Genomic DNA, 27,265 nt, shown 5'->3' with positions numbered 1-27,265 from the left:
TTTCAAGATTTCTTATTTAATTATTATTTTTTTACATATGTAAGATATTGAAAGAACCTCTCTTCAAGGGAACCTATAGTTTAACTTTTTGTTTCTTCAGTTTGTCATATTTGTTACTTAAAAACAATCTACAAGGAGATTAAATAAAAATTTAAAAAATTATTTGCCTCTGCACATTAAGGGAAAAGGGGATGAAAGCTCTGAAATGTGCATTGCTGAAAGATTTCTCCAAACTTAATACAATCTGGTATGTAACACAAATTTTATGGTTGTACTATATTATTATACATATTTTGCAAACTGTTGCATTTTTGTGAGAATTCTTTTTAATAATTGATTAATTAAAGTGAAAATGCAAATTAAAATTATTATGCAAAAGCATAAGGTAAAAAAATATTTTTAGCTCTGTGTATAGAGTACCAGTGTAACTATAATATATTGAAGGCTTAAACCTTTCCTTACTCTGTTCCTTACTTTGTGTTATAATTCACACAAAATTATATTTTAAAAATAAAGCTTAATGGTTTGCAAAATGAAAAGTTTCACAGAGACATTCAAATATTTTTTTAATTACAATTTTATTTACAAATCTCAGTAGTTCAATTCCTTAAAATAATATTCTATTTTGCTGTATGGCTATGGAAAATTGATATTGGTTAATGATACTAGTATTTTGATACTGTATTTTCAGAATAACATTAAAGCTGAAATTCTGCTTTCAGACCTGGCCATTAAAAAATAGTAATTATAAATGATTTTAAAAATACAAGCCCCATGTAAGTAGTACATTCTTGGGGAAGTTAAGGACTAAAAGCATAATCATAATGCAAAAATTTTACCATCATATCACTTAAAGATTTTTTTTTTTTTTGAAAGTGATCTTTTTCTTGGCTGATAATTGGTATAGATATTTCCATTTTAAACCATTCAGCCTTGCTACAGTCTATGAGGAATACTAAATAACACTTATAAAAAAATCCATATTAACTAAACTGATGTTGGGTTTTAAATATCTCCATTAGCGAATACTAATTTTTTCTTTTAAAATATCCACATTTTTATAGTACATTTTGATATTTTTAGAACAGACCACCTAAAACATTTAATGAAATGTAAAACTGAAACTGAATCTTAAAAATAGAAAAATCATGAATTTTTAAAAACCTTATTTCAATTTCAATCAAAACATGTATATAAATTTATAAATCCATATCAAAAATTATATTGACATGATTGGTTATAATTTCAAAGCTATTTTAAGGATACACTTTTATAAGTAATTGCAAATATAATAAGAATTAAAATTAATCATAATGCAATATCTATATTTCAACACTGTGATTTACAAATGCAAAATCAGAGTACTTGAAAGGCAAACACAGAAATAAAAATTATGAATTTTCGCTTCATAAAATAGTAAGGTAGAAATGATATTGAAATATTTTCAAGAAAATTTTTTATAGATTTCAAAATTAAATTACATAACAAAATATCAGAAGTTTAAAACAAATAATAATACATTTAGAAGACCAGATAAAAGAAATACCTTTAAAATAACATTTGCATCATTCAATTTGAATGTCCTAATGTAGTTGCAACATTCTTGCAGAGCATTTATTATGCTTTAAAACTCACATAAAAAACAACCATAAACGAACATTAAGTAACATAACATGGAGGCAGAGAACATCCTCAGAAATAACAAAGAGAAAGGGAGGGGGGAGGAAATGTTCAAAAAGGTATTCTTTTAGGAATAATTCATAACTTACAATTTCTTCATTTTCAATTCACTTATAAAGTTTAATCATCTTATTAATGACATAATATTTAGACTCTCTCTCTCTCTCAAAAAAAAAAAAAAAAAAAAGCTATATTAAGATATCATATTTGGACTATTCAGAAATTATGTGCTGTTCACTTTCTACATGTAAATAAACATTTCTTTATCAATAATTCAACAGCATAAATTTGCCTTATAAGAGAGGGGAAATTTTGATAATAGCAAACAAAATTCTATTTAATTAAAAAAAATCATATTTAAAACAGAGCCAATTGATTAGTTTTTATTCTTGCCTTTTCTTGACGAAGCCTATTAACTTACTTTAATTTTTTAAAATTATTAATATGTTGATTCAATAGCACAACATTTAATGGTTCAATTTTAAAAAAAATTAAATGGTTCTGGCAAACAGAGATCCATTTCAATATTCTATTAATTCAATCACTGCATATGTTATTTTAAATCTAGTAACATTAATGATATTTTTTAAACAGATTCTTAAATTTGACCTTGTCTTAAAACAGATCAAGTCATAAGGTATATCCAAATAAAAGGGTTACTTTGCTGAAATGACATTCTGTTTGTTTGCAAGGAGTTAACGAATTTGTCCATAAAGCAATAGACTGATTTCTCATGTTCTACTGCTATGTAAACCAACAAAAAATGCTATTCCTTTTTTGAAAGAGAAAGACTTCTACTTATTAATTAACTGGAACAAATTGGAAAAATGAATTTTTAATGGTGTTACAACACACTGCTGAGGCTTAAACAAGCCACTGAACACAAGTGTACAAAAGAGACAGCCCTATTTCTGGGCAATGCTAGGTCACATTTATTGAAAAAGACCTGACACAGAAATTTTGATAGGAAGCAGTGAAATATCTGTATGGCCTTTGGATCTATTTATGTGATTACTACATTTTTGGCACCTTAAAAATCAATAACATTAAAATGTCAATGATTCACTAGAAACAAGGAATAAGGAAAATTGGATCAATCAGCAAGCAACAGTTTCTGCACTGGAGATGCTCTTTGATCAATCACCAATATAACTAGTCATTATGTGTAGATATTAGGTTACATGTGAACTGCAATTAAAATATTCGCTAATTTTAACTATATCTCTTTTTAATTTGGGCGCAACTAATATTTCTAGCTATACAATACATAGAAGAAAAAAAAAAGATTCCCCATCAGATCAACCACCAAAAATCCAAAAACAAAATCTGGGTTGAATATTGTTAAATGCAAACAAACAAACAAACAAACAAAAATGTTTATATACTTCTGAAATTATTTACAGTAAAAATGAATTCAAAAGAGTGAATATTTGTAATCTATAAAACATAACACAATAAAGATTTTAAAAATTTTACAAAAAATTGTCACATAAAAAAATATTTAATAATATAACAAGGGTAAAAGAGTAAACATTTACATATTTCTAACAATAAATACTCACTGCATTTCCATTTTACAACATAATATAGCTTTTTAAATATATTTTATGAACATGGAATGTTAACACGCATTTTTTTTAAACTCCATACAGATACATAAAAATGTACATTTTACACAAGGAATAATTCTACTGCATTCAATTCAATATGAATACAGAAGAAATTGAAATATCTTCTTAATACATGGTTAATCACAATTTAAGGCGAGCAACACAAAGTGTCAGGAGCAGCCACAATATCGATGCCATAAGTATCAACTAATTCCATAATAAAAGTCCGATCATTGACAGGATCAAGACCAACAGTATGCATATGTTCTATCGTCCATTGCTTGTCTTCAGACTTGGAAACATCCAGAAGTGTGCGAAACAACCTGTCATTCAAATTCATGAAATACCTGCAATAAGCAGATTAAACTCTTTCTTAGTTAAATTGTATTCAAGACATGATCGAATAAAAATGAACTAGGCTTTAAAAAAATTTAAGAAAATGTGTCATGAGATACTCATATTCTTCTTAAATATCAATGTCTGTCAAAAACTGTTTTTTCTTTTTTTTTTTAATACTCATGCTTTAACAATAAACCTATTGATTGGCGACTGTACCAAACCTAAATCTCCCTAAAATTGCGATGCTTCAATGAGCAAAGAATGATTTTCTACTTCCTGCCGGTTGAAGAGTTAAACAAAATTATATATTACTTAGTTAGTTATTAATGACAATAAATTATCATGAAATTTTTTTTAACATTTTAAAATAAAAAGTTAATTTTAGAAAACATCCTCATTAATTTTTTTTTTTTTTCTGAATTTTACAAATTATCATTTCTATGACTTTATTATGAAAAAGATGATCAGCCATAGCTCATTCAGGATTGCTTCAGTTTAATCTCTCTATTTGGATTTTCTCTAATCAAATTTATAACATATTAAACAAAATTCTAAGAGTAATCAAATTAAATGGAAATATAAACATTACTCAGATAAGTAATCTGATAGTCTAAAAATATAATTTGTACTTATATAACACTTTTTAAATGATTTTCAATCTACCAGAGTTTTATGGAGAGTAGAGAGTAGATTGATTGAGAGTAGATTATGTAGAGAGTAGATTGCACACATTCTAAAAAAGAATAGCAAATAATAAGCTTTTTCAAATTTAAATTTATAATTAATCATAATACAATTTATAATTTCTAAACATGCAAACCTTTCTTAAATCGATTCTCTTTTTAGTTGCTGCTTTTTTAAACTAGAATTTTTTTAGATGAGATTTTGGCTCCTGTAGCTTAGTCCATTTCAGTTTAGAAATGTTGGAGATGGGCAGAAATTATTGCTGTTCTAAATGTTGGTGAATGCAAAACATGAGTCATGTGAAAAATTATATTTTTCTGTCGGATTGATACTACATGACTTTAAAAAAAATATGTTCCCACATGATAACTCGGACATTGCGATAACAGATTTCAATTTTTTAATAATTCGTTTAATTTTTAGATTACTTTTAACCAACGATTCTTTCCACGATATGAGATATCTTTTCTTTTACATTACTTTTCAATTTTCAGATAATTTACAAAACTACTTTTCCTCAATTATTTAAGCTTCATCAATCATATTCAACTAAGATGTGAAAAAAAACAATATGTTACTCTTTGATAAACATATAACTATTCCTATAAATAAATTAACACAAAAAAAAAAACCCGAGGTGGTTATCTAGACCCTTCTCTATTGTAACAATTATGCATCCACCTGACAGGGATGCATTTACCCCCTCAAAACTTGTTATAATCAGGCAAAGGGCAAATGTTTGCTAACACCAACTAATAGACATAAATCTGTTATCATATCTGATGTGGTTAAATAAGGTTACGAAATTTGACTCTAAATCATACACTGTTTATATGTTCTTAAATTTTATTAGCTTCCTTTTTTTAGAACTAATATTTTTTATTTTATATATTTTCAGTACTACTATATAATAGCAAGTAACTTAATAGGTTTCTAGCCCCATTTGAAATATACAGGAATCAAGTACACACAAAAATTACGATATTTTTAAGAGGAAAATAGTTACAAATTTGAATATATTTCTTTTAATAATACTAAATTTGAATTTTTGAATTTATTTACTTATCATCATTAATATTCATTTCAGTACCTGAAATAATTTTAAATATAACATCAACTCCCCCCCCTCCTTGCTTTTTTAATAAAAAAAGTATGAGCCTTACCTCATGAACCATGTTTCATTTTCTTCATGAGAACTTATTCCCCCATTCTGACAAGTGGTCATTTCAGATCTGAAATAAATGATATTCTTATACTAAGGATGTAATATTCTCACATAAAACAATTTTAGAAATAAAATAATAAGCCCCCCCCCATCTGAATAATTATAAATCCAGCATTAAAAATGAATGCACTCCATTGGTTAAAACAATTTTCACTTAATTTTTTGAAAAAATTCTCACTTGTTAAAGATTTCTAATTAGGATTACCTTTTTAATTAACAACATTCTATCTTATCTATAATTATAAATTATTATCTGACATACAGAATGCTCAAGAACCAAATCCTTCATTTTGTATGCCATCTGTAAAAAAAAAAAAAAAAAAAAAAAAAAACTTGAATCTCAAATACAGATTGTTATTCGAACAAAGATTATAAAAAATTAAATTTTAAAAAAATATTTAGTGTTACATTTTTAGTTAAATGTTTTTATTTTGAGAAAACTTTTAGGTGATGCTGCTAAGTTCTTCTTTCCACGATTTCAAACTACTCATTTGGAGACTTGTTTATCTGCTTTTTTCAGCTAATTTGGACACTTGTTTGGATTTACTGCCATATCAAATGTTTCAAACTAAAAATCATGAACTATACTAGAAACAATATTTAAAATACAATTTTAAAATACAATAAATTGCAATTTTGGTGTAAATAGTAAAATATTTGACAGTTATATCTATCAATGAAGGGGTAGTTGGGTACTCTTAGCCATTATGTAATGTAAACATTATTGGCGATGTGAACTTTTGAAAACAAGCTCAAGAACATTATTCATATTTTGTCCTTTAAACTGATATTTTACAGTATTTATTTACTTAACATTCAAGAAATCTCAATGAGAAAAGTACAGATCAATAAATGTTATTAAAAATCCCAATATCCGAGTTTAAGAAAGAGCCTGTTTTATCGTGTATGTTATTTTCCATTACATTTTCATCAAAAAATATTAAAATAATACTTACTGCAGTTTACATAATTCTTCATATTTCTTCTTATCAGCATAACTAGTACACATGAGTTTTTGGATCATAGGAATATCACTAATAAAATTTTGATTATCTACATATAAATCGTAGAGGTTTGTTTTTGATTGAAATATTTTTTCTGTAGTACCTAGAATATAATTTGCACTTAGAAAACTAGCAACAGCTTCATATAATAATAATATTTTGAAATGCTTTTTTTTTTTACATAAAAAAATATTCAACATTTACAACTGTAACAATTTTAATTATTAATATCAACAATTAACATAAAAACAAGCATGCAATATATAATTTGTTTGCATACAATTTACGGAATAATATATAAAAGAAACAATAGTGCACTTCAATGCATTTCAAAGAAATTTGTAGCTATGGATCTGCAAATTTATTTAAGCAGGAACAAATGCTAATGAGCAATTAGTTTTAAAACATGACCTAAGAACTAAAAATGAATGTTTAAAAATATTTACTTACAAGCCACAAATACTTTCTCAGAATCTAAGTTATCCATATCAGCTATGTTGACATAGAAGAATGGTTGGGCACACCAGTAGCCTAATTCTGACATATGGTGTGCAGTAAGAGATATAGTACAGTAAACTGAAATGAAGGAAAAAAGGAACAAAGTTGACATCATTTAGCCAGTTTAACAACAATAACTATATACACTATATATAGTTTGAGAATCATAAGGGTGTAGGCATTAAAAAAAAATGATTTACCAGGAAGAAAATTGTTTCAAAACAAAGAATTGGAAAGGCGTCTGAGGTTTATTCATTTTCCATTGCAAAACTACTTCCTCGAGAGATTAATACTGAAGCTAAAATTGTTACACAGTAACTTAAAGAAATGTAAATAATTTTAAACTTGCAAGAAAAAACATGGCAGATTTTATAACAAGACATTCTTTTGCCAGGTGAATCATGCACTAAGCAGAGAAATATTGGGAATTCTTGATTTTTTTTTCCTTTCAAAATAGTAAAATATGTAAAAAAAAGTAAAATAAAAAATTTCATTCTCATATAATCCCATATAACTGTTATTCTTAATGAAATAAGGATAAATATGCATCCAAAATAAGTAAAGTGGTTTTCAGTGTCTTCATTTGTGCATGTAGGCTTTAGTCTCATTCATTTCTGAAGGGTCTCATTAATGAATAACATTCGATTAATAAAATGATATTAATAAACAATACATTATTTACAGAATATTATTCCCCATGCTTTGTCTTTAATCATCTAGATAAAAGGCAAAGCATTGCCTTTATCTATATGTTCTGTGTGCCATGTATTCTGCGAGTAACTAAATATAATTTGATTACAATCACTGAAGAAATTTATTCTTAACTTCTCAAACGCATACATCAGACCTCAGAGGCCCGAATGTCTATATATGTGTAAATATATATATATTGCAGAAAATTTGATTTTTAGAAGACAAACTGAAGTTTCACTGTAGCTGTGTCCAAAGTCAAGGTCAAGGTCAGATGACCACAGTCATTCAAAGAATTTTCGCCCCTTTCTTTTCTATGAAAACTCAACGGTTGTGCATTAGATGCATTTAATTGCATTGGCGCTCACTTATTAAGTGTTATATGGGCACAAGCATTAAAATGGCTGCCATATTATAAAGTTTTGCATTTGTATATAAGGTTCGACACCTTGATCTGAATGGTACAAGATAATCAATCTATGTCAATGTGAGAATGACACTCCGATAATGGAATGGAGTTTCCACAGAAAAATGCCAATGCCTCTAATGATTGCTATTTTTAAACGAACGACTAACATCTAGTTAGATAAGTGTTGAAAATAAATAAAATGAGAAAATTTGCATCTAAAAGTTTATTAAAAAGGAATAAATCCATAACTTTGCCATTTCAAACACATTTATAAAAATTATAATAATGATGTGCATAATACTAATTTAATCTAATTTTGAAATTTAATCTCTATATTTTGCAATTGTTTAATGAAATAATTTTAATGAGATTAATTTTTATAAGACAAAATATACATATATTTCTTACTTCTCTTTCAATCCCTTTAATGAATCAAAAGATTGAAAGTGCTAATTTATCATTATCTAAGTTGTGTTGAAAATTTCTACAAAATCATTAATTTTACAGTTATAGATATTTAAAAAATTATAAACAAATAAAAATTTGATTCATTATAACTAGTGAAAAATAATTAAATCAAGCAAATTCATGTGAAATAATAGTCAGTATCATTCATTTTATATAAGCTAGGAATTCTTTTCAAGTTTTGCCTCAAATGTTTTCATTTAAATTGCTGCAAATAATCCCAAAACTTTTGATAATATGCATGCCTTTTAATTATTTAAAAATATATTTCATTTTCTTTTAATTCATCAGGATAATAATTAATTAAGCATTTGCTAAGAAACAAAAATTAAACTAAAGAATTTTTTTTTAAATTTCAGCTTAAAATATTTTCTTTCTTGATTAACCAAAAACGAAAGCTGTGATTATGTTATCAAAGTATATACTATGCCATTCATTGTTTACTATGCTTAAGATCCTCCACGTACACTTTCCTTGAAACATAGTTTTATCGAATGCACTCATCAAAATTATTCAGTTGTCATAATTGCATTTTATTGAAAGATTTTAAGAAATTTTTAGATTTAATGGCTCATTGGATATATTTTTATTTTTTTCAGAAATAAATACTGAAAATATGCTAATAAATGTATTTTTTACATTGAAGCTATTCAAACAAGTTGCACTAAATTGTTTTTCTGCGAAATAATAAGCATTATTGTTAAAATGAGACAGAATACTATTAAAAATAAGAAAGCTATTTAATACTCAAAAAAACATATTTCTAATTAAAAAAAAATTAAAAATCGCTGAAATTCGTTTAAATCTGAAATACATTATGTTATTTCATTCTAAGCAGAAAAATTTATTAAACATATGTTTTTTTTCTTATTTGTTTACAAGCAATCAATACGTAATTGCAATATACGAGTATATACATACAGTGGTGGCCAAAAGTGTGGACATTTTTTGAAAGTTTCATGTTTTTCAACTTTGCGTGCTTGTAGAATATATTAATTTTCATTTAAATACAAATGTTTATATATCAAATTGAAGGTAATTTAATGTAAAATGTAATAACAAAAACAGTATTACAATATCTGTATTACAAAAAAAAGTTACGCTCATTTTAGTAAGATCTATCTTAGATTTGCATTTTTTTAAAGTGATACACAATCAATACTTAGTAGGATAACCCTTATTTTTTAAGACAGCTTCACAGCGTCTTTTCATCGAGTGAACGAGTGTTTGGAGTTCATCTTTCGTAATCACATGGTGTCAAGAATCAATTATAGATTCAATAAGTTGTCTTTTATTGGAGGGACGTTTTTTTCATACAAGAATTTTCAAACATTGCCGCAAATTTTCAATTGGATTGAGATTAGGACTGTTTCCTGGCCATGGTAATACATCTATGCCTTTATTTTGAAACCATGCCTTGCATACTTTTGCTGTGTGGCATGGAGCTGAATTCTGCTGAAAAATAAATGGTGATTTGTTGGAGAAGAAATCCCTGATGGAAAGTATCAATTTTGGTTCCAGGACAGTTTGGATGTATTTTTTGGCATTCAGGATGCCATCAATCACTTGAATTCGGCCCACACTATCTGCAGAAATACATGCCCAAATCATGGCATTTGTTGTAGTTTTTATAGTTGCTTCAATGCAATCAGGATGAAGTCCTTCACCTACTCTCTGTCTCACATATTTTCTACCATCACTACCAAAGAGCGATATTTTAGTCTCATCGCTCCAGATTACTTGCTTTCATTGATTTTCTGACCATTTAATGTGTTCTTTTCACTTAACTCGTTTTTCGCGTTGCTTTTGATTTAAATATGGTTTTTTCCTTGGAATTCTAGCTTGTAGTCTAATCCTGATAACCTTCTTCTTATTGTTCTTGAACTTACTGCAATACCCGCTGCATTCATTTAACATCTAATGGCATCTGATGAAATTTTTCTATCTTGAAGGCATAGCCGTTTAATTTTTCTATCGGCAGTAGCACTTGTGCACTTTTTTCGGCCTGATTTGGCCTTATTTTCCACTGATTTCGTTTTTTCATAACGTAAACAGAACTTTCGTACACCAGAGCAAGTCACTGAACCACCAACTTGTCTTGCAATTTCAGCATAAGAGAGGACAATTTCTCTCAATATGACAATTCGGCTTCTTTTTATAGATGTCCAATCAGTTCTTCTTGTTGGTGACATTGTTTAAAATTAGTTTAATTAGAAAAAAGGACTTAAAATATTCAAAAACAGCAATACTCTATTTAATTGTACTTATATGCATCATTCCGCAAAATATTTCCACAACAATAACTATTTTACATACCAAATAACCTAAACTATAGTTACAGACATTTGATGGGGTCCTCAGAACAGTGTTTGTGATTGGCTAGTACGCTTTTATTGCAAAACACGTCATTATTCAAAATGATTTGTGTTTGTTTGTTATATGTGTTATGTGTTTGTTTGTAAATTTTTGTAATACAGATATTATAATACTGTTTTTGTTATTAAATTCTACAATAAATTACCTTCAATTTGATATATAAACATTTGTATTTAAGTGAAAATTAATATATTCTACAAGCACGCAAAGTTGAAAAACACGAAACTTTCAAAAAATGTCCACACTTTTGGCCACCACTGTATATACATACAATTTTTAAATGCTTGATTCTCAAATATATTATGAGGAGTTAAAATTTAATTCTCAGATAAAAAAATGCATATTACCACTTAGTTTAAAGCATTACCAGTGCTTTCATGCTAATTTTCAATTTTTTATGTACATGCAAAATAGCAAATAGCATACAATTTCATAATTTTTTTTTTCTTGAATTTCTAGCCAAAGAGTCACATTTGGACTATTGTATAGATTGGAACGTTATGGTAATTCAATTCCATTAAATAATTAAGCCATAAAATAAGATTTATTATTTATTTCACAGCTTCTGGAATAATTTTTCCCGTAAAGTGGAACGCAATTGTATTTAGGTGCAACTGTTTATATTTCGATATCATTAGTCATATATGTTACGAAAGAGCCTTTAAGCTGCCATCCCAAATAGTTACCTTCCTATCAAAAGCAAGTTGCATAATATGCTATATTGCGATAATGATATTTTTTTAAAATTTCAGTTGGTTGTAATAATTTTATTCATATGCTTTAAAGTAGGTGAATAATTTGGATTGTTGTTAAATTAAACTCAGTGGCATGACAACCCATGTGAGCCAAAGCCTACAGTGCCCAATGCTTTCTTCACTGAGGGCCCTGGGGTGCAAGCATATGTCCCGGTTAGGTGGTTAGCCTAATGTGGAACCCCCAGTGTTTAGTTCTCAAGCATGCTTGGTCCCCAGTTTATCGACCCACTGAAGGGATGAAAGGCTGAGTTGATTTTGCCCAGTCTGAGATCGTAAAAGCACTATTGATTATGTGATTAAATTGTTTAATAAATATTCTTCATGGACAATTGATTTTCCATAATAATCGAGTTTATTTTGCTTCTTACTTTTATTACTATTATTTATTTAACTATCAAAATGTTTAACTTCCTCTATAACTGACGCCTTAATGCTCTCTCTCTCACTCTCTCTTTTTGAAGTAATGAAAAATATTTAATTTTTTATAAATTAAAAGTAATGCTCAACGGAATCCCATTTTTTCAATTGTGCATATTTTCTTAATTCAATTCAATTTTCATTATCATTCTTATTTAGATAAATATTAAAGCAATATAAGGCAACTAAAATGATATATTGAAAGTTTTTGAGATTATTATAAATATTTATTATTCTAAAATTTGACATATCTACAGCTTTTAGTGTCTAACTTTGGAAGGTTATTTTAAATTCTTTTTGATCTGTAGTCAATCAATGAAGTAATTAATTGATTTTGTTTCAATATTTAGTGTAAACTATAACCTTGCATGATATAATATCCAAGTATAATAACAGACTGAAGTTATACTGAAAGCAAGGTTATATTTCTGTCAATGAAAATATATTGATAAAAATTTTGGTATATAAGAGTATACACTCCAAAATAAAAATCTAATAACTTATTAAAGAAAGTGTAATACATTTATAAATAAGACATTCGAAGCATTATAGTTAAAATTTTGCATTTAACATCTTTTTGAAATGTTATTTATCATATATCTATAATAATTGGTTGTTAAGAGTAAAAAAAAAGCAATTTTTATTTATAAAAAATAACTTATTTAAAAAAAAGCACTTATTTAAAATAGATATTCACAAACCGATAGGAGAATTAAACAAGTTTATTTGTTATTTTTTTTAAACAGATAGCCATCTATTAGTATTTTTCTTTGTTTGTAAATTTTTAATTATGTATATAAATTTCAATTTTGCATAAAATATCTCATTTTGAATTATACATATGCAAGATGAAATCAGATTTTATTCTTCCACTATAATACATCTGGTGTTTTTAGTCTGAACTATAAAGAACTATTTTATTTTGATTGTTAAAAATTCCAAATATTGATGATTATTTAACACTGCATGTCTTACATTTAGAAATATAAAAAAAAGTTGCACCACTTTCCATTGAAGATAGTAGTTTCCAAATTATGAAAAATTGTATAAAATGATATACAATTATTCAATTCACATCATACTTTCTATGCTGGAGAATTTTCTGCAATCAAAATATTTATTGACTATCTTAAAATTGATACTTTTAAAAACAAGAATGGTGTTTAAATTTTTAATTTGCACCAAATAATTAATATCAGTCAAAAATTCATATTCACTTTGAAAAAGACGAGAAATTTGTGAAATTTTTCTATATGTTTCTTGATATTGATTTTAACTTAATACAACTTACAAAAATGAGTGAATCTGGAGAGAATACTGTTGTATCTTGCTTTCAAACTTCTTTACACTAAGGCTATTACGATACTGATATTTATTATGCACACATTATGGGCTTTCCTTTGGTGTTTCAAAAATTCCAAAAGTATTATTCATATGTAAAATCATGTCAGAGAAACGATGGGAAAAAAAGCAGACATACCAAACATTAAATCAAGGGGTAAAAATTTCAAAGATTTTTCTTCCATTCTTTAGAAGACTTAATCAGTTTTACAATGAGAAAAAGATAATTATTCAATGAGAAATCATCATTATTGATTGTTGAAGGTTGTTTCTCACTGAATATACCTTTATAAGGTTTATAATTACAAAATAATACATTGAATATACCCTTATAAGGTCATCTCATACCAGAATGAGAAATAAGCATTCTCTGTAATATCCAGAGGTAATTAAGCTCCAGTAAACCTACAAAGTGAGTACAAATAACACTAGTAAATGAGGAAGCGAAATGTGACTGAGCACAAGTTCCACTATCCCAACAGAACATTTGCTCTCTGAAAGAGCTCCTCAGGCCTCGGAAGTTCAATGAGAGTGCTTGCATATCTATTTTTGATAGCAGAAGTAAAGGCAGATAAGATGTTTCATTATTTGAATTATAAAGAAGAATGTGAAAGATTGCAAAAATTCCTATCTGAAGTTTCAACTGATGAAGAATCTATTAATGAGGAAGTTGAAGAAATTGTAGATGAAAAAGTAATTAGTGACCATGAGTCGAATCTGGAAGAGGAGTTGGTTTCAGAAACTGAAAATAGTATGTGGAAATTTACAAAATAAAGTAAAAAGGAGCAAAAAAAAAAAAGGTGTGAAATCTTGCTTTTATATTATTACAAAACTACCTGGAAATATTGGTGAAGCAAAAGTTATTCCTAAACTGCTGAATATTGGTGATTGATGAGACCATAATATGAAACACTGTTGAGCGTATGAACATTTTACATTTCAATCGAATGCATGCAAATTTGGATGAGAAAGAGAAAAATTCTACAAAAAATTCTGAAGTAAAGGCATTTATAGAACTTCTTTACTTTGGCGAACTACACAAATCTTCCCATGTAAATACAAGAGATCTTTGGGCTACTGATGGCATAGGAATTGACATTTTCTGATTAGGTGTAGCAGATTTGATGATGTAAGAGATAATTCTTCTAGAAGAGAAATGGATAAACTGGTTCCCTTCAGAAATATTTTTCAAAAGTTTGTCAAAGATTGCAGACTCTAGATAAATATGTAACAATCAATGAAAAATTAGAATCGTTTAGGAGAAGTTCGTTTCGACAGTACATACCAAATAAACTAGCAAAGTATGGAATTAAAATTTTTGCCTTCATAGTTGCAAGAGCATTTTATATATGGGACATTGAAATTTATGCAGGAACTCAACCCACATAATGTAGAAAATGTTCCTGACAAAATTGTAAAGAGATTGGTAGAACCTATTTTGAATTCAGGGTACAACTTAACAGTTAACAATAGGTATGCAACGTAAAATTTAGTGCATGCGATTTAAAAAATCGGTTAAGGATCATTTAAAGAAAATAATTTTACTTGTAGGAATTGTCAGAAAAAATAATAAATAGTTTCCAAAGGAATTCCTATCTGAAAAGGGAAAAAAAATATTTATTATTATTTGGATTCTAAGAAAAAACATGACATTTGTTTCTTATGTACTGAAGAAAAATAAATATGTTGTTCTTTAATAATGCATTTTAACAGTGCATTTGATATATCCACGGGAGAATCAAGTGCAATTGATATATCACGGAAAATCTTTGATTTCTTACCAGAGATCACAACATTTTATACATGTAGTGGATGAAATGTCAGTTGCGTATTCAACAATTAGAATAAGTAAAAGATGGCAAATGATCATATTTTTTAGAAATATTGAATATTGGTACTATAAATACTTGCATCATGTTACTATCTTCTTTATCATTTGCATCTTTTCAATCATTTATAATATTTTTTATGCACAAGAATTATTTAATAAATTATAGTCAAATACTTTTTTAGAATACTTACCCCTATAGCAAACAACACCAATTGGAGGAGGGGAAAAGAAAATAATACGCTTTTTCAATAATGCTAATTTCCACAAAACAAAAATTCTCTCACTGAAGAAATTCAAAAATTGTGAAAAACAACCAGCTGGATGAGTGATCTAAAATAACACAACATAAAATTTGTTGAGACTCTATTCATAACATAAAATTACATAGAAAATAAAATTATTTGTTTACTTACAAATTGCATAATTTTTATTAATATAAAATATTAATAAATTTTATAAATATAAAATTTTAATTTTCTGTTATGCTTTGTAAAAGATAAATTTGAATGGTTGCAGGATTTTGAGATGATGTATGTTACATAAATTTGTAATGATTTTTAATTGTAAATAATTTAATGAACTCTAAATTACATTTTTTTTTAGTTTACCTGTATATTTTGATTTATAGTTTATTAATTTCAAAATACTGAAACTTCATACATGGGACAGTTGATATGAACATCATAATCGATAATATGTTTTTAATTTCTGCCCTTTGCTCGTCAGTATATACCAGTATGAAAAGTAACAAAACAGTTTTTTTATCACAAAACTATGAAATTGTAAAAAACTGTTTACAATAATTACAAAAAAAAAAAAAGTTAACTCTACAGAAAGGTGATGCAAATATTAGTTCACCATGTTACAAGTGACATAAGGGCATGTAAAGTGTATACAACCAACATACACAGTGTCAGATGAATTTTAAAAAAAAGAATGAAATTCTAATTTCAGACCATATATGTTATAAGTTCAAAATGGTAATAAGAAACCATTAGGGTACCTTTACATAAGGAAGTATAATCAGAAAAGTGGATGAAAGGCTTTGTGTTCCTTAGTTTGATATATGTTGCTGAAGAGATTGTGCTTTTTCACACACATGGAAAGCATTCCAAAGTACAAGTATAGTGATAAGAAGAAATGGCAACCGATGTCTGCTATATTGCAGTGCTAGTGAAAAAATACCAAAACCAATCGGTGGGCAACATTGTTCAGCACCTGCATACAGCAAATGGATGACATGTGCCTCTGTTTATCCTAATTGTACGACTGCATAAAAGTGTTCCAATTATCCTGTATACAGAACATTGCATACCATTCACAGCAGACCATCACTGGCACTATTTACAATGGTGTAATGAACACATAAACTAATTATCTCTACAATGGAATTATGTCTTTGCTTCCAATAATAGTCATTTCAACTTCAAATATGATCTCAATGTCACCCAATTTGAAGAGAGATAAGGATTCTTTTTTATTTTATTAATATTATGAAAATATGCCATTCAGCAGCTCTGGAATGTTTGTGTGGGAAGGTATAATAATGAATGAAAGAATGAAATTCCATATTTTAACAGAAATTCAGTGACTGGAGATCAATAGTATGAACAGAAATTCAGTGACTGGAGATCAATAGTATGAGGAACTTATCAGTTTCCCAGTTGCTTAAATTTTGCACTCTAATGTGCTATTACATAATTTCCTTTTTATTTCAAATAATAGAGATAACAAAAATATACAATGTAACAAGACATAATTTTATATTTTAAAATTTAATCTGCAATCAAATAAAAAGGTTACTGAAAATACTCCATTGGCATACTAAAAAGACAGATTGTCTTTTTTTCTTTTTTTCAAACTAAAGGTCAAAAACATACATCATTAAAAAAAATATTCTTTTAGAACTTTCTATTACAATATTTCTTATAGTCTTAATTTCTCTACAGTACTGCTCTCACACTTTTATTTTTATGTTCAAATTAATAAATAATAAGAAATATTGTTTTCTATCTTTCAGTACACAAATAAATATATGCTTTTAAAAGTTTTATTTTATTTTATTTGAAATTTTAGTAACGTATCTACACTAGTCAAAAAGCACTAGAGAATTGAAATTTTGAAAATAGAAACATTGATCCATTATTACCCCACATATCTACTTTTCTACTATTACACAACCTGTTGTTGCTAGTGAGAGCCTATTATGACAATATGAAAATCATATGCCATAGGCATCAGCAATGAGAGGCATTCAGAGTACTTAAGTGGAAAAAAGTTGTGACAAGCTAGTTAAGTAACAAGCCATCCATAATAGTAGTCATTTAATTTAATAATTATTAATGTCAATATTCTTTTTGGATCATCGACAAGTGATTTCCATGTACTTTTCTGCAAGTAAAATTACCATTACCATAATAGAATAATGCCCATTCTTAGACAAGCTGTTTATATTAAAAACTGCAGCTTGTATGTTAAGGTTGCATACAGTAGATATAAAGGCACATTATGGTACTTATGACTGCATGCTGCACATATGACAGTGTGAAGAAAATTGACCCACTGAGATGAAAATTAATATCTTCACTCTCATGCACTCTGCTCATCAGGTTTGTTTAGACAATTGAAAGTTTATTTGTATTGGAAACAGTTTTGAGATGAAAACAAACTCAATGTATCTATTGACAAATGGTGTAAGATTTAAATTGAATAGTTTTACCATTCTATCATAGAAACGAACATAATTGCTGCAGTAGGTTGAAAAAAATAGATCATATATTAAATGACATATAAAAAAAAAAGCTTCAATCTATCTTCTAAAACTTCACCCTAATTGTGCTTACTAAGCGAGAGTGGAATGCAAATTACTTTTTGATCAATCTATTCATATTTCATACTTTATTATCAGATAGAATCTTTCATATGAAATCAAAATTTAATTTAATTAACTGCCAAACTGATAACTAAGTTTTAAAATTTTAAAATATTAGTGGAAACACACAACTATGGAAAATTTCAGAATTCTAGTATATGAAGAAGTGACTTCAAAAATCTATTATATAATTCTGTCTTCATTATACTAAACCAGTTAAATAAAAGCAAATAACAATAATAAATTTCTTTTCCACCCTTCATATCATACCTTTTTCTTATATATCAAATTATTTTACATAATAATATTAATAGTCTGAATATTAATAATATTAATAGTTTTAATTTCAAATACAAATATTTATTATATTTGCTTCACATTTTTTTCATTTTAATTTTATAAAAACTACAAAAATAATATTTAAAAAATGGAAGTAAGTATGATATAATAATAAAGTAATCTAAAAACTTAAATAAAATAAATATTATCCATTTTTGGTGAAAATCTAGCTTATTGAAACAAAAATTTCACCTTCATTAAAGGCATAATATTGTTCCATAATTTAATATTGTCTGCATCAGAAAAAGCACTGAAAGTTGGAAAAGAGCCTTTATGGGTTTCATAATATGCCTCCATTTCAGCATATGAACCAGGATTTTCAAGAAGTTGCCTATTGCAAGAAAAAATTTGGTTAACAATTAAGAGGAATATCAATCAGAAGCAGTAATTGGCAAAAAATATATCAACAATACAAAAATTTGATTTAAAAATAAGAAAAGTAAATTCACATGAAAACTACTAATATCTTAATTTTCTTGAGAGGAAAAATTTTTTATAATAGAAGTAAATAAAAGTAACAAGCATTTTCAGTAGATGAAGCAATAATTAGTGTTAAAGAAACAAAATAATCAATCCTAAAACATGAGTAACCACATTTGTGGACAAATAGCAAAAAAAAATTAATATATACAATGCTTTGCAAGTACTTATATAGTGCTTTGCAGGTACTTCTAGCTACCATCTGTTGCTAAAGTAACAGATAATTCAGGACCGAAAAGTACTAGTACTCTGCTATTGGATATATTTTCCTTAAGTTCAAAAAATGCTTTTTCACATTCCTTATTCAAGCAAAATTTCTGATATTTATGAAGGTAATCTCTGATATTTATTTACATAAAGGAGAGGTATTAGTAGAAACATCTGGTATGAATCTAGAATAGTAAATAATCATACTTAAAAACTGTTGAAGTTCTTGAATATTTCTTGATCACTGCATTTGTATTATAGCTTCAACTTTTGGTGGGTATCATGCTATCTTATTGCTTTCTATCACATGATCAATTTTTATTTGAAAAAGTGCACATTTTTTGATATCTAGATGTCATAATCACTTAACCTTTCTAGACAAGTAAATAAGTTCATTGGGTATTCATCTTTAGTTTAACAATAAACGACAATGCCATTGAAATAAGCTATAATACTTGGTAAACCATTCAGAATTTGATCAATTACCCATTTAAACTCAAGTGGGGCAATTGTAATTGCAAAACTCAGTCTGTTCATTTTCACATGTCCCTTGATGTGTTGAAAGGTTTGGATAATGCTGCTCTCTCTTCATCAGTCAGCAACCCACATACTTTGAGTGGGTGAATGGCCAGAACTTTATAAACATCTATTTATAATGCATTTAGTATGCACATTTATAATGTTACGACTTGATATTTACATATATACATTCAATGAAGTTAAGATTTGACCATTCGATAAAATTCTACAATAATAATATTAATGGTGCCAACTATAAAACTTTAAATAAAAGAAAGATTATAGATAGTCTAAATGTTTTTTCAATCGTTTAGAAAAATACAATAACAGCTGACTCATTCAATTATTGAAAAACACATAAAAGATGAAAACTGTTACTCACTATAACATTTAACATTAAAGTCTCAAGCAACATTTATACATCTTCATGTGTGTAGCTGACATAGATGTCCTACCAAACAAATAGTCATTTAACAAAATGAAAATTACAGAAATTTAAAAAAAATTATTAGTTATATAAATGGATTTTACAAAGGACAAAATACTTTAAAATCTTAAAAATTCTGCTCCCCCACCCCATTAAATATTTTGATATTTTTTAAACCTACAATATCTTGGTGATTTCAGAGTGTGATCTTGCAAAAGATTAAATCTGAGCATAATTAAAAAAAATTAAACTGTTTTAAATTTATTTTAAGTTAAAATAAGCAAAAACATTTTTTTAAAAAACAGAGTTATTTTTCTACCTGACTTGTTTCTTCAAAAAGTTCATGTGATAATGAAGAGAAGTATATGAGACAGCTAATACTCCAACTGACTTCATTCTTGCACCTCTTTCAAATGCATTATCAACAGGCATGTTTTCAAAACAAGCTAAGCCGTATAACTGCCCACGCTTGAAATAACTACAAATACAAAAGTTTTATGATGCCAGATAAATTAAAAATATAATCAATCATAATATGTGTAAATAAAAACATTTTTTTTAAAAAAAAAATAATGCAATAAACTAATTTTTATAAACATACTTAAGAAACAGAAAGTAGAAATTACCTTAACTTAAATTATTCTCTAATATTTGGGCTTCAATTAATAATTCATAATGGTGAATATTATGAATACACAAGATCAATTTTTCAAAAATTTAACCAGTTGTTATACCTTATATGGAACATAAATTAAATTAAAGTAATAAATAAACAGTTTATTAAATTCTTAAAATATTAACATCATGTAATGTCATCAAGAAAATATAAAATTAAAAATATCAGGATATGAAAGAAAATCTGAAAACAAAATTCCACTTTTATAATGTGAAACAGATCAAATTACATAAAAGAGAATAAAAATGCAATTTTAAGGCTGTCACAATTCATATTTTATTGAAATAAAATTCATGAAGTTCATTGCAGTTTCTTTCCTGGTAAATAATTAACAAAATAAATAGAGAAATTCACATGATTAATGGAGTTTACTTAGATCAATATCCTGCTTTGAAGGAATACAAAGGTTATTTTGGGATGGATTCAGTAACACACTGAGGTATATATTGCTTCAAGCATAGCATTCATTTTTTTGAAAGTTCACTCAATTTCAGTCTTTAAAATACACAAAATAAACACAATATATTATCATTGTGCTATTTCATTTGCCCAAATTTCTCTTTTCCATTACAGCAATGAAAAACATTTAACATACAACAAACAGTTGATTTTCAATGAAGTCAAGTCAAGGAGTAGGGGCAGATGTTAGGGACTTCTAGCATTAAAGTTCTTGGATCTTAAATAAAAAGGTATTTAGGTACTTCTACCTAAAATCAAGATTTACCATTTAATTTCTCAAAATTAAGAGAAATTCTACAATAAATATAAGAAAGTAATATGATTACTTATTACAGTTTTATTATTACAGCTGTTATTATTATTACAGGAAATTATCTATTATAGCTTTTGTCACTCTAAATTAAAAATAATTACTAATTATATTTTTTTTATATAAAAATACCATGTATATGGGGGGAAAAAAAGAAAAATATATTAAATAAAATTGAATCCGAGCTGAATTTTCTAACTCATACATAATCTCCCGAGTATTGCTTTGCTATGTTTGGTTTGGTGCATGTTTGGTTTACATTACATAATTACATTCTCTACCAATTTTAATGCCTAGCTCTATTTCTTTTCAAAATTGTAATATTTTATGTCCAAATGTGATGTCTCTTGAATAGTAAATATACTTCAGGGATTTAGTACTTCATTTTCATTAGAATTATCAACTTAGCCACAATAAATCTATGGAATTTATTCCATCATCTGATATCACAATTAATGACAAGAGAAAAAAAATGAAAAATCAAACACTGTGTGTTTCTCTGTACCCTAAATAATAAAGAAATTTTACTTTGAATTTAAATGAAAGTAGCAATTTATTAAATAGATTATTTCGCAGTCTATTTAATAAAATGGTGAAAATGATGCCAAATTTCTATATATGAATACAGATTGAATTTTTATGAAATTTGTTCAATTTTCTTTTCTGGAGCTATGAAAATTGTGCAAAAATAGAAAAAGAATTTCATGACATATTTCTGGTCAAATATTATTTAAATCTATAATGATATATTAAATATATATTATTACTTTTATTCTGTAATGGAAGAAAAATTTGTTTTCAAACAATTATGTAAAATACACCACAATTATGAATTTAGACTTCAAATGAATGAGACTGAGATGACATCATAATTTATTCATTCTTTTTATTTAAAAAAATGAAATGAATAATTAAAAAAAGCCAAACGATACACAGTAAAAATGTGTTCCCATGAATAAAAAGACCGAGAGAAATAATCAAATTAATAAATAATTTCATAAATAAAAAAAAAATCTTTATTAAACATTAGCAGTATCCGCACAGCGTTGCCCAGGGCATAACATCTAAGAGGAAAAATTAGCTTTAAACTTAAGTCTAGCCTTCACCTGATATGGCATGGGAATGTCATGCGGGATCAAAAAGATATTTAGAAATCATCAAAAATAATTACAAAACAATTTTTTTAAACATATATTAAGAATCATTTAGGGCTAAGCTTTGATATACAGTCATTTAGCGCCTTGCGAGGTTGGCAATTTTTCGATTCTTTTTTTCCTGCTCCACATACTTCTTCTGCTTACTTTCATTATTTTCGATTAAATTTTTTTGCATGCATTTTATTTTACTGCATTTATTAACTTTTTTCTATATTTCCGTTAATTTGCTGCAGCGTTCCTTGGAACCGCACAATTGAAAATGCTATAGCTGCCATTCGAGCCATATTCAGCCATTTCGCAAAAAATTGATGATAAATTATTTTTTGATGAAAACGACTGTATATCAAAGCAATTCATAAAGCTGAACAATATAGACAGACTATAAACATTGTTCCTATTGAAACCGAGGCATCATTTCTGTAATCCACACACGGATCGCAATTCAGAATGGTGTACTCCTTTTCGGACCAAATATCAGGAACGTTTGTTCTTTCACTTCTCCTCCTGTGTCTCAAATTTAAATGTCTTTCTCTGTCAGCAGATAGGCGAGATTCATTCTGTCACTGTAATTCAATTGCAGTGCAATTTAAAGAGAAACAGTTACTTCGCTCAGCAGAAGACTCTCCTTTGAAGAAAGTGTGGAATTCTTTCTCTGATATTCGCTAACCTAACATTTCTTTCCTCTATATTTTCATCATCGCACCACAAACGAGGCATTTTTGTATTTTATATGCTCTGGCCATGGTCAGACTTCCTTTTTTGGGGCATAATGAGCTTTAAATCACTGTTTAAAATTAGACGTAAACTAAGAAATGTATCGCTTATGCTTACCACAATTCTTGCTATTTGTGCATGTGCAGTTTGAGGTTCCTGCACATGCACGAATAAGTGCAAAGCACAGATACTGCTATTTTACGCATGTGCAAAGTGTAGCAGAAAAATAATTAAAATTGTAATTATAGCACTCCTTTTTTATTTTGATATGACTTCAATGTATTAAAACCTTCACTAATAAATGCTCAACAAAATGGTACAAATATCTCCAAAATTAGTTAAGTATTTCTTGAGTTTAAACATACAGACGCTTTCAAAAGACTTCATTTTATACTATGTATAAATAAAATTGTACTATGCTATATACTATGTATTAATAAAAATTATATTTTTAAATGAATAATATTTTTCAAGCTACATAAAAATTAAAAAGAATTGCCTCTAAAAGGGAGTAAAATGACTTACACCAATCATCGATTTCAGATGTTTGCAGAAAGATTTTTCCTTTTTTTATTTTTCCTTTTTTAGATTTTTTCAATGCTATTAGTAAATGGATTAGCTTGCCAGATACAGTTAAATATGTGAATACAAAAAAAGCAAAAACACAAATCTTTAGTGAAATTATTTTTTAAAAGCTTCATTTCAGGGTTGCTGTTATACGTCCAGCCTTTAATCAACACCTATCAAGGAGTAGAGTAACATCTTGAAGGAGACATTAGTACCAAGTCACTGGAACTTCTAAAATTGTTGTAAATAATACATATTAAGGATATTTTATTGATTTTTTTTTTTTTTTTTTGAAAACTTACATAAAATCAGTTTGAACTCTATGCGATCCACTTGCCATAGCTCGAAATTCAATGCCATCAACATTGCAATCATTAGGAAGATACCATTCAATGATGTTACCTATAAAATAAATTACATTTAATTTCCTGAAATAATGTAATAGAACTCACAAGCACAATAATTAACTCAAAAATTAAATACTCCATTTGAATTACTTCCAGGTTTTAGAAATATAGATAATTAGTATCCGAAAAAGTTGCACACTTTTAACAACAATAAAATTTGAGGACCACAAACACAACCTGATTTGATCAAATATAATATTATCATCTCCTATAAAATTCTGCTAATTCAATATTTTTAGATGAATAATGAGAAGCTAAGCTTTAGAAAAACTGCTCCAAATATCCTGAACAAACTTCTCTTAATGCTATAAGAATAGTATCATCTTAAACATTTTATTCACTCATCCAAAAATTACACAACATGTGTGCAACCCATTTCGAATAGGAAAATAAAGCAAAAAATGTGCCATCCCAAATGAGCTAAAAAATTTAGTTTCACCATATTTTTAAAATTAATATGGGAATCAAATTTCATCTCAATAAACACATTCATCATATATATTTAAAATAACCTTATTATTCATATATATATATATATATAGCATGTTAAAATTTGGGAAATTGGTATTTGTGATATGTACTTTTTGTACCCAACCTCCCAAAAAATGAGTAAAAGTAAATCTATTCTTAACATTACTTTAGCTACCTAATAAGAAACATGTATACCAAAGTCATTTTAGCCATTTGAAAGTAATAGTGGAGCCATCATAAATACAAACATTGTTTTATATACAAATAAGATAAATCTTTTGATTTCCTATTTATATGTTACATTTAGTTTCTGAAATGCATATATATTTAGATATTTGTATACAATTCTTATGTGAAATTGATATTCAGAAAATAATTAATTTATCTTATTTCATACTATGTTTGTTTCAGCATTTTTTTTCAATAAACTTTGATTTGTATACTTGCTTAAATTATTTTATTTCATTTTGAAATACTTTTAATTTTTGTTGACAAGCCAAACATATATATTTTTTTTTCTTTTGGTGGCTGGATACTATTCGTCTAATTGATTTTTTTAAACTCATGGTTTAATATATTGTACTGTTGAACTTTGTCAAGCTTCAATGTTTGACATTCTGTTCAATTAATATCCATCACCAAGATTTAGAGATGAGAATTCTTATTAGGATTTGGCAGATTTTTGTTTGGAGACTTGCAAATAAAAAAGTAGGGGTTTTGAAATTCCTTTCATGCAAGATAATGCATGCATTCGATAAATGAAAGTGTTTTTGCAGTTGTGACCTACATATTTAAATACTTCTATGTTGCTAAATTTCTTTAATTTGTACGGGTAATATTTTGCTATCTGAGATATAGGGAACTCAGATCATGAAATAATTGTTGCATTAAGTTTCATACCTTAATTAGTGAGAAAGAAAACCGTTAATTGTGAAAAAAACACTGAAAATCTTCCTAAATGAAAAAACCGATTTTAAGAAGCATAGAAAGATAGACTATGAGATGTATACAATATAAATAGGAGATCTTTCAAAAGATTAGAAAAGTCAGATCATTGCCAAAGGGAACATAAAAATGATGACTTTGTCTGTTAATCAATAACATTTAGTCCATTACCCATTACAACATGTATGAATTGATGCATTTATTCAAAAAAACTAGAAGTGATTTTTTTAAGGAAATTATATGTTAAAAGAAAGTGCTATACTAATGTAACAAGAAAGTAGAAACCTTATTCATATATCATATGCAAAATCACTTATAAAGAAGTCAATAGTCAGCATAAAAACTAATCTACATAAAATGTTCTTCATTCTTAAAATGAAAAGAAGAAATTTACTAGACTTTGAAATAAAAATTAATTAAAAGCTACAAAAAGATGCATTTTATTAGAAAATAATGTTAGAAAAACAACAGAATATAAACTTATAGTAAAGAGAATTAATAAATTACTGTTGAAGTTCTTAAGACTCATTGTACTATCTTACAATGATAATAAATATAATTTTTTTTTTTTTTTTGCAAACTTATTTTTTTTTAACTATCTATTGCTTCATAGATATAATTCAACAAGATCATGTGATAATTTATATTTTTACATTTTTTAAATAAGGACATCATTTCGTGAAGTTAAATAAAAAGTGTAATTAATATAAACATGAAAAATTCATCAACTTTATATTTTTTAATAGAAACTGATTTTGAAATAAAGACAACAGCCCAGATTTTCATTTAAACATATTTTACGATAATAAATAAAACTGATAAAAATCTTAAATTACCAGCTCGAGTATCGAAAGCAACCGAAAATATGCAAACAATGTCAGCAAAATCCGGATTATCCAAGCCGTTTCCTATGTTAGGCGGCATGTGGTCTGAATCTCCTATTACATCAATGACATTAGTAATACCATATTTCGCATTTTCAGTATCTATGACAGCTTTAATTTTCATATCATCATTTTCTAAAGATCGAAAACCTACATTATTAAAAGAATCAATGCTATTAATGCTGCTTTTCCGTTCTAACAATGGAGTTCGATCATTTACTATTTCCGAATCTGCCATTGATAGAGAGTATTAATCACTAAATCAATAATACAACGATAAAAACATCCGTTCCCGAAACATAATGACTAATAGTGCAAAATGACGCCAAAAGATTATATTACAACGAAGAAAACTACTACAATCGGTACCATGCAATATATGTAAACAACGAAACTGTAAGCGATCTTCTGTATCCTTTCAGTTAAAGTATTTTTTTATATTGTTCATTGAATCTGTTATTAGATTAACAGGAAAAAAAATTCATTTTGTGATAAGTATCAAAAGTT

At 27.1% G+C, this 27,265-nt stretch overlaps 1 protein-coding gene across 1 annotated transcript; it reads right to left on the bottom strand.

Annotated features, from left to right (window-relative positions):
• Nucleotides 1-1,377: 1,377 nt before the first annotated feature.
• LOC129963175 (DENN domain-containing protein 11-like) lies at nucleotides 1,378-27,157 on the bottom strand. Its single transcript, XM_056077322.1, has 9 exons — nucleotides 26,711-27,157; nucleotides 24,354-24,453; nucleotides 20,488-20,646; nucleotides 18,728-18,866; nucleotides 15,516-15,654; nucleotides 6,993-7,118; nucleotides 6,495-6,645; nucleotides 5,477-5,545; nucleotides 1,378-3,637 (listed from the first exon to the last, which is right to left on the bottom strand). Exons 1-9 carry the CDS (start codon nucleotides 26,994-26,996, stop codon nucleotides 3,439-3,441), a joined length of 1,368 nt encoding a protein of 455 aa, XP_055933297.1. The 5' UTR covers nucleotides 26,997-27,157; the 3' UTR covers nucleotides 1,378-3,438.
• Nucleotides 27,158-27,265: the final 108 nt, after the last annotated feature.

Source organism: Argiope bruennichi, chromosome 3, assembly GCF_947563725.1.
Source record: "Argiope bruennichi chromosome 3, qqArgBrue1.1, whole genome shotgun sequence".
Taxonomy (NCBI): Eukaryota; Metazoa; Arthropoda; class Arachnida; order Araneae; family Araneidae; genus Argiope; species Argiope bruennichi.
Note: the sequence above shows the minus strand (reverse complement) of the source record. Positions and strands in the feature narration are given on the sequence as shown.

Bases quoted from the DNA above. Each gene is read 5' to 3' on its own strand.
- LOC129963175 (XM_056077322.1), bottom strand. From the start codon at position 26,996: ATGGCAGATTCGGAAATAGTAAATGATCGAACTCCATTGTTAGAACGG. The intron at 24,454-26,710 runs GTAATTTAAGAT...TTTATTTTATAG, and splicing joins TGCTTTCGATACTCGAGCTG to GTAACATCATTGAATGGTAT. The intron at 3,638-5,476 runs GTAAGGCTCATA...TGCTTATTGCAG, and splicing joins AATGAAACATGGTTCATGAG to GTATTTCATGAATTTGAATG.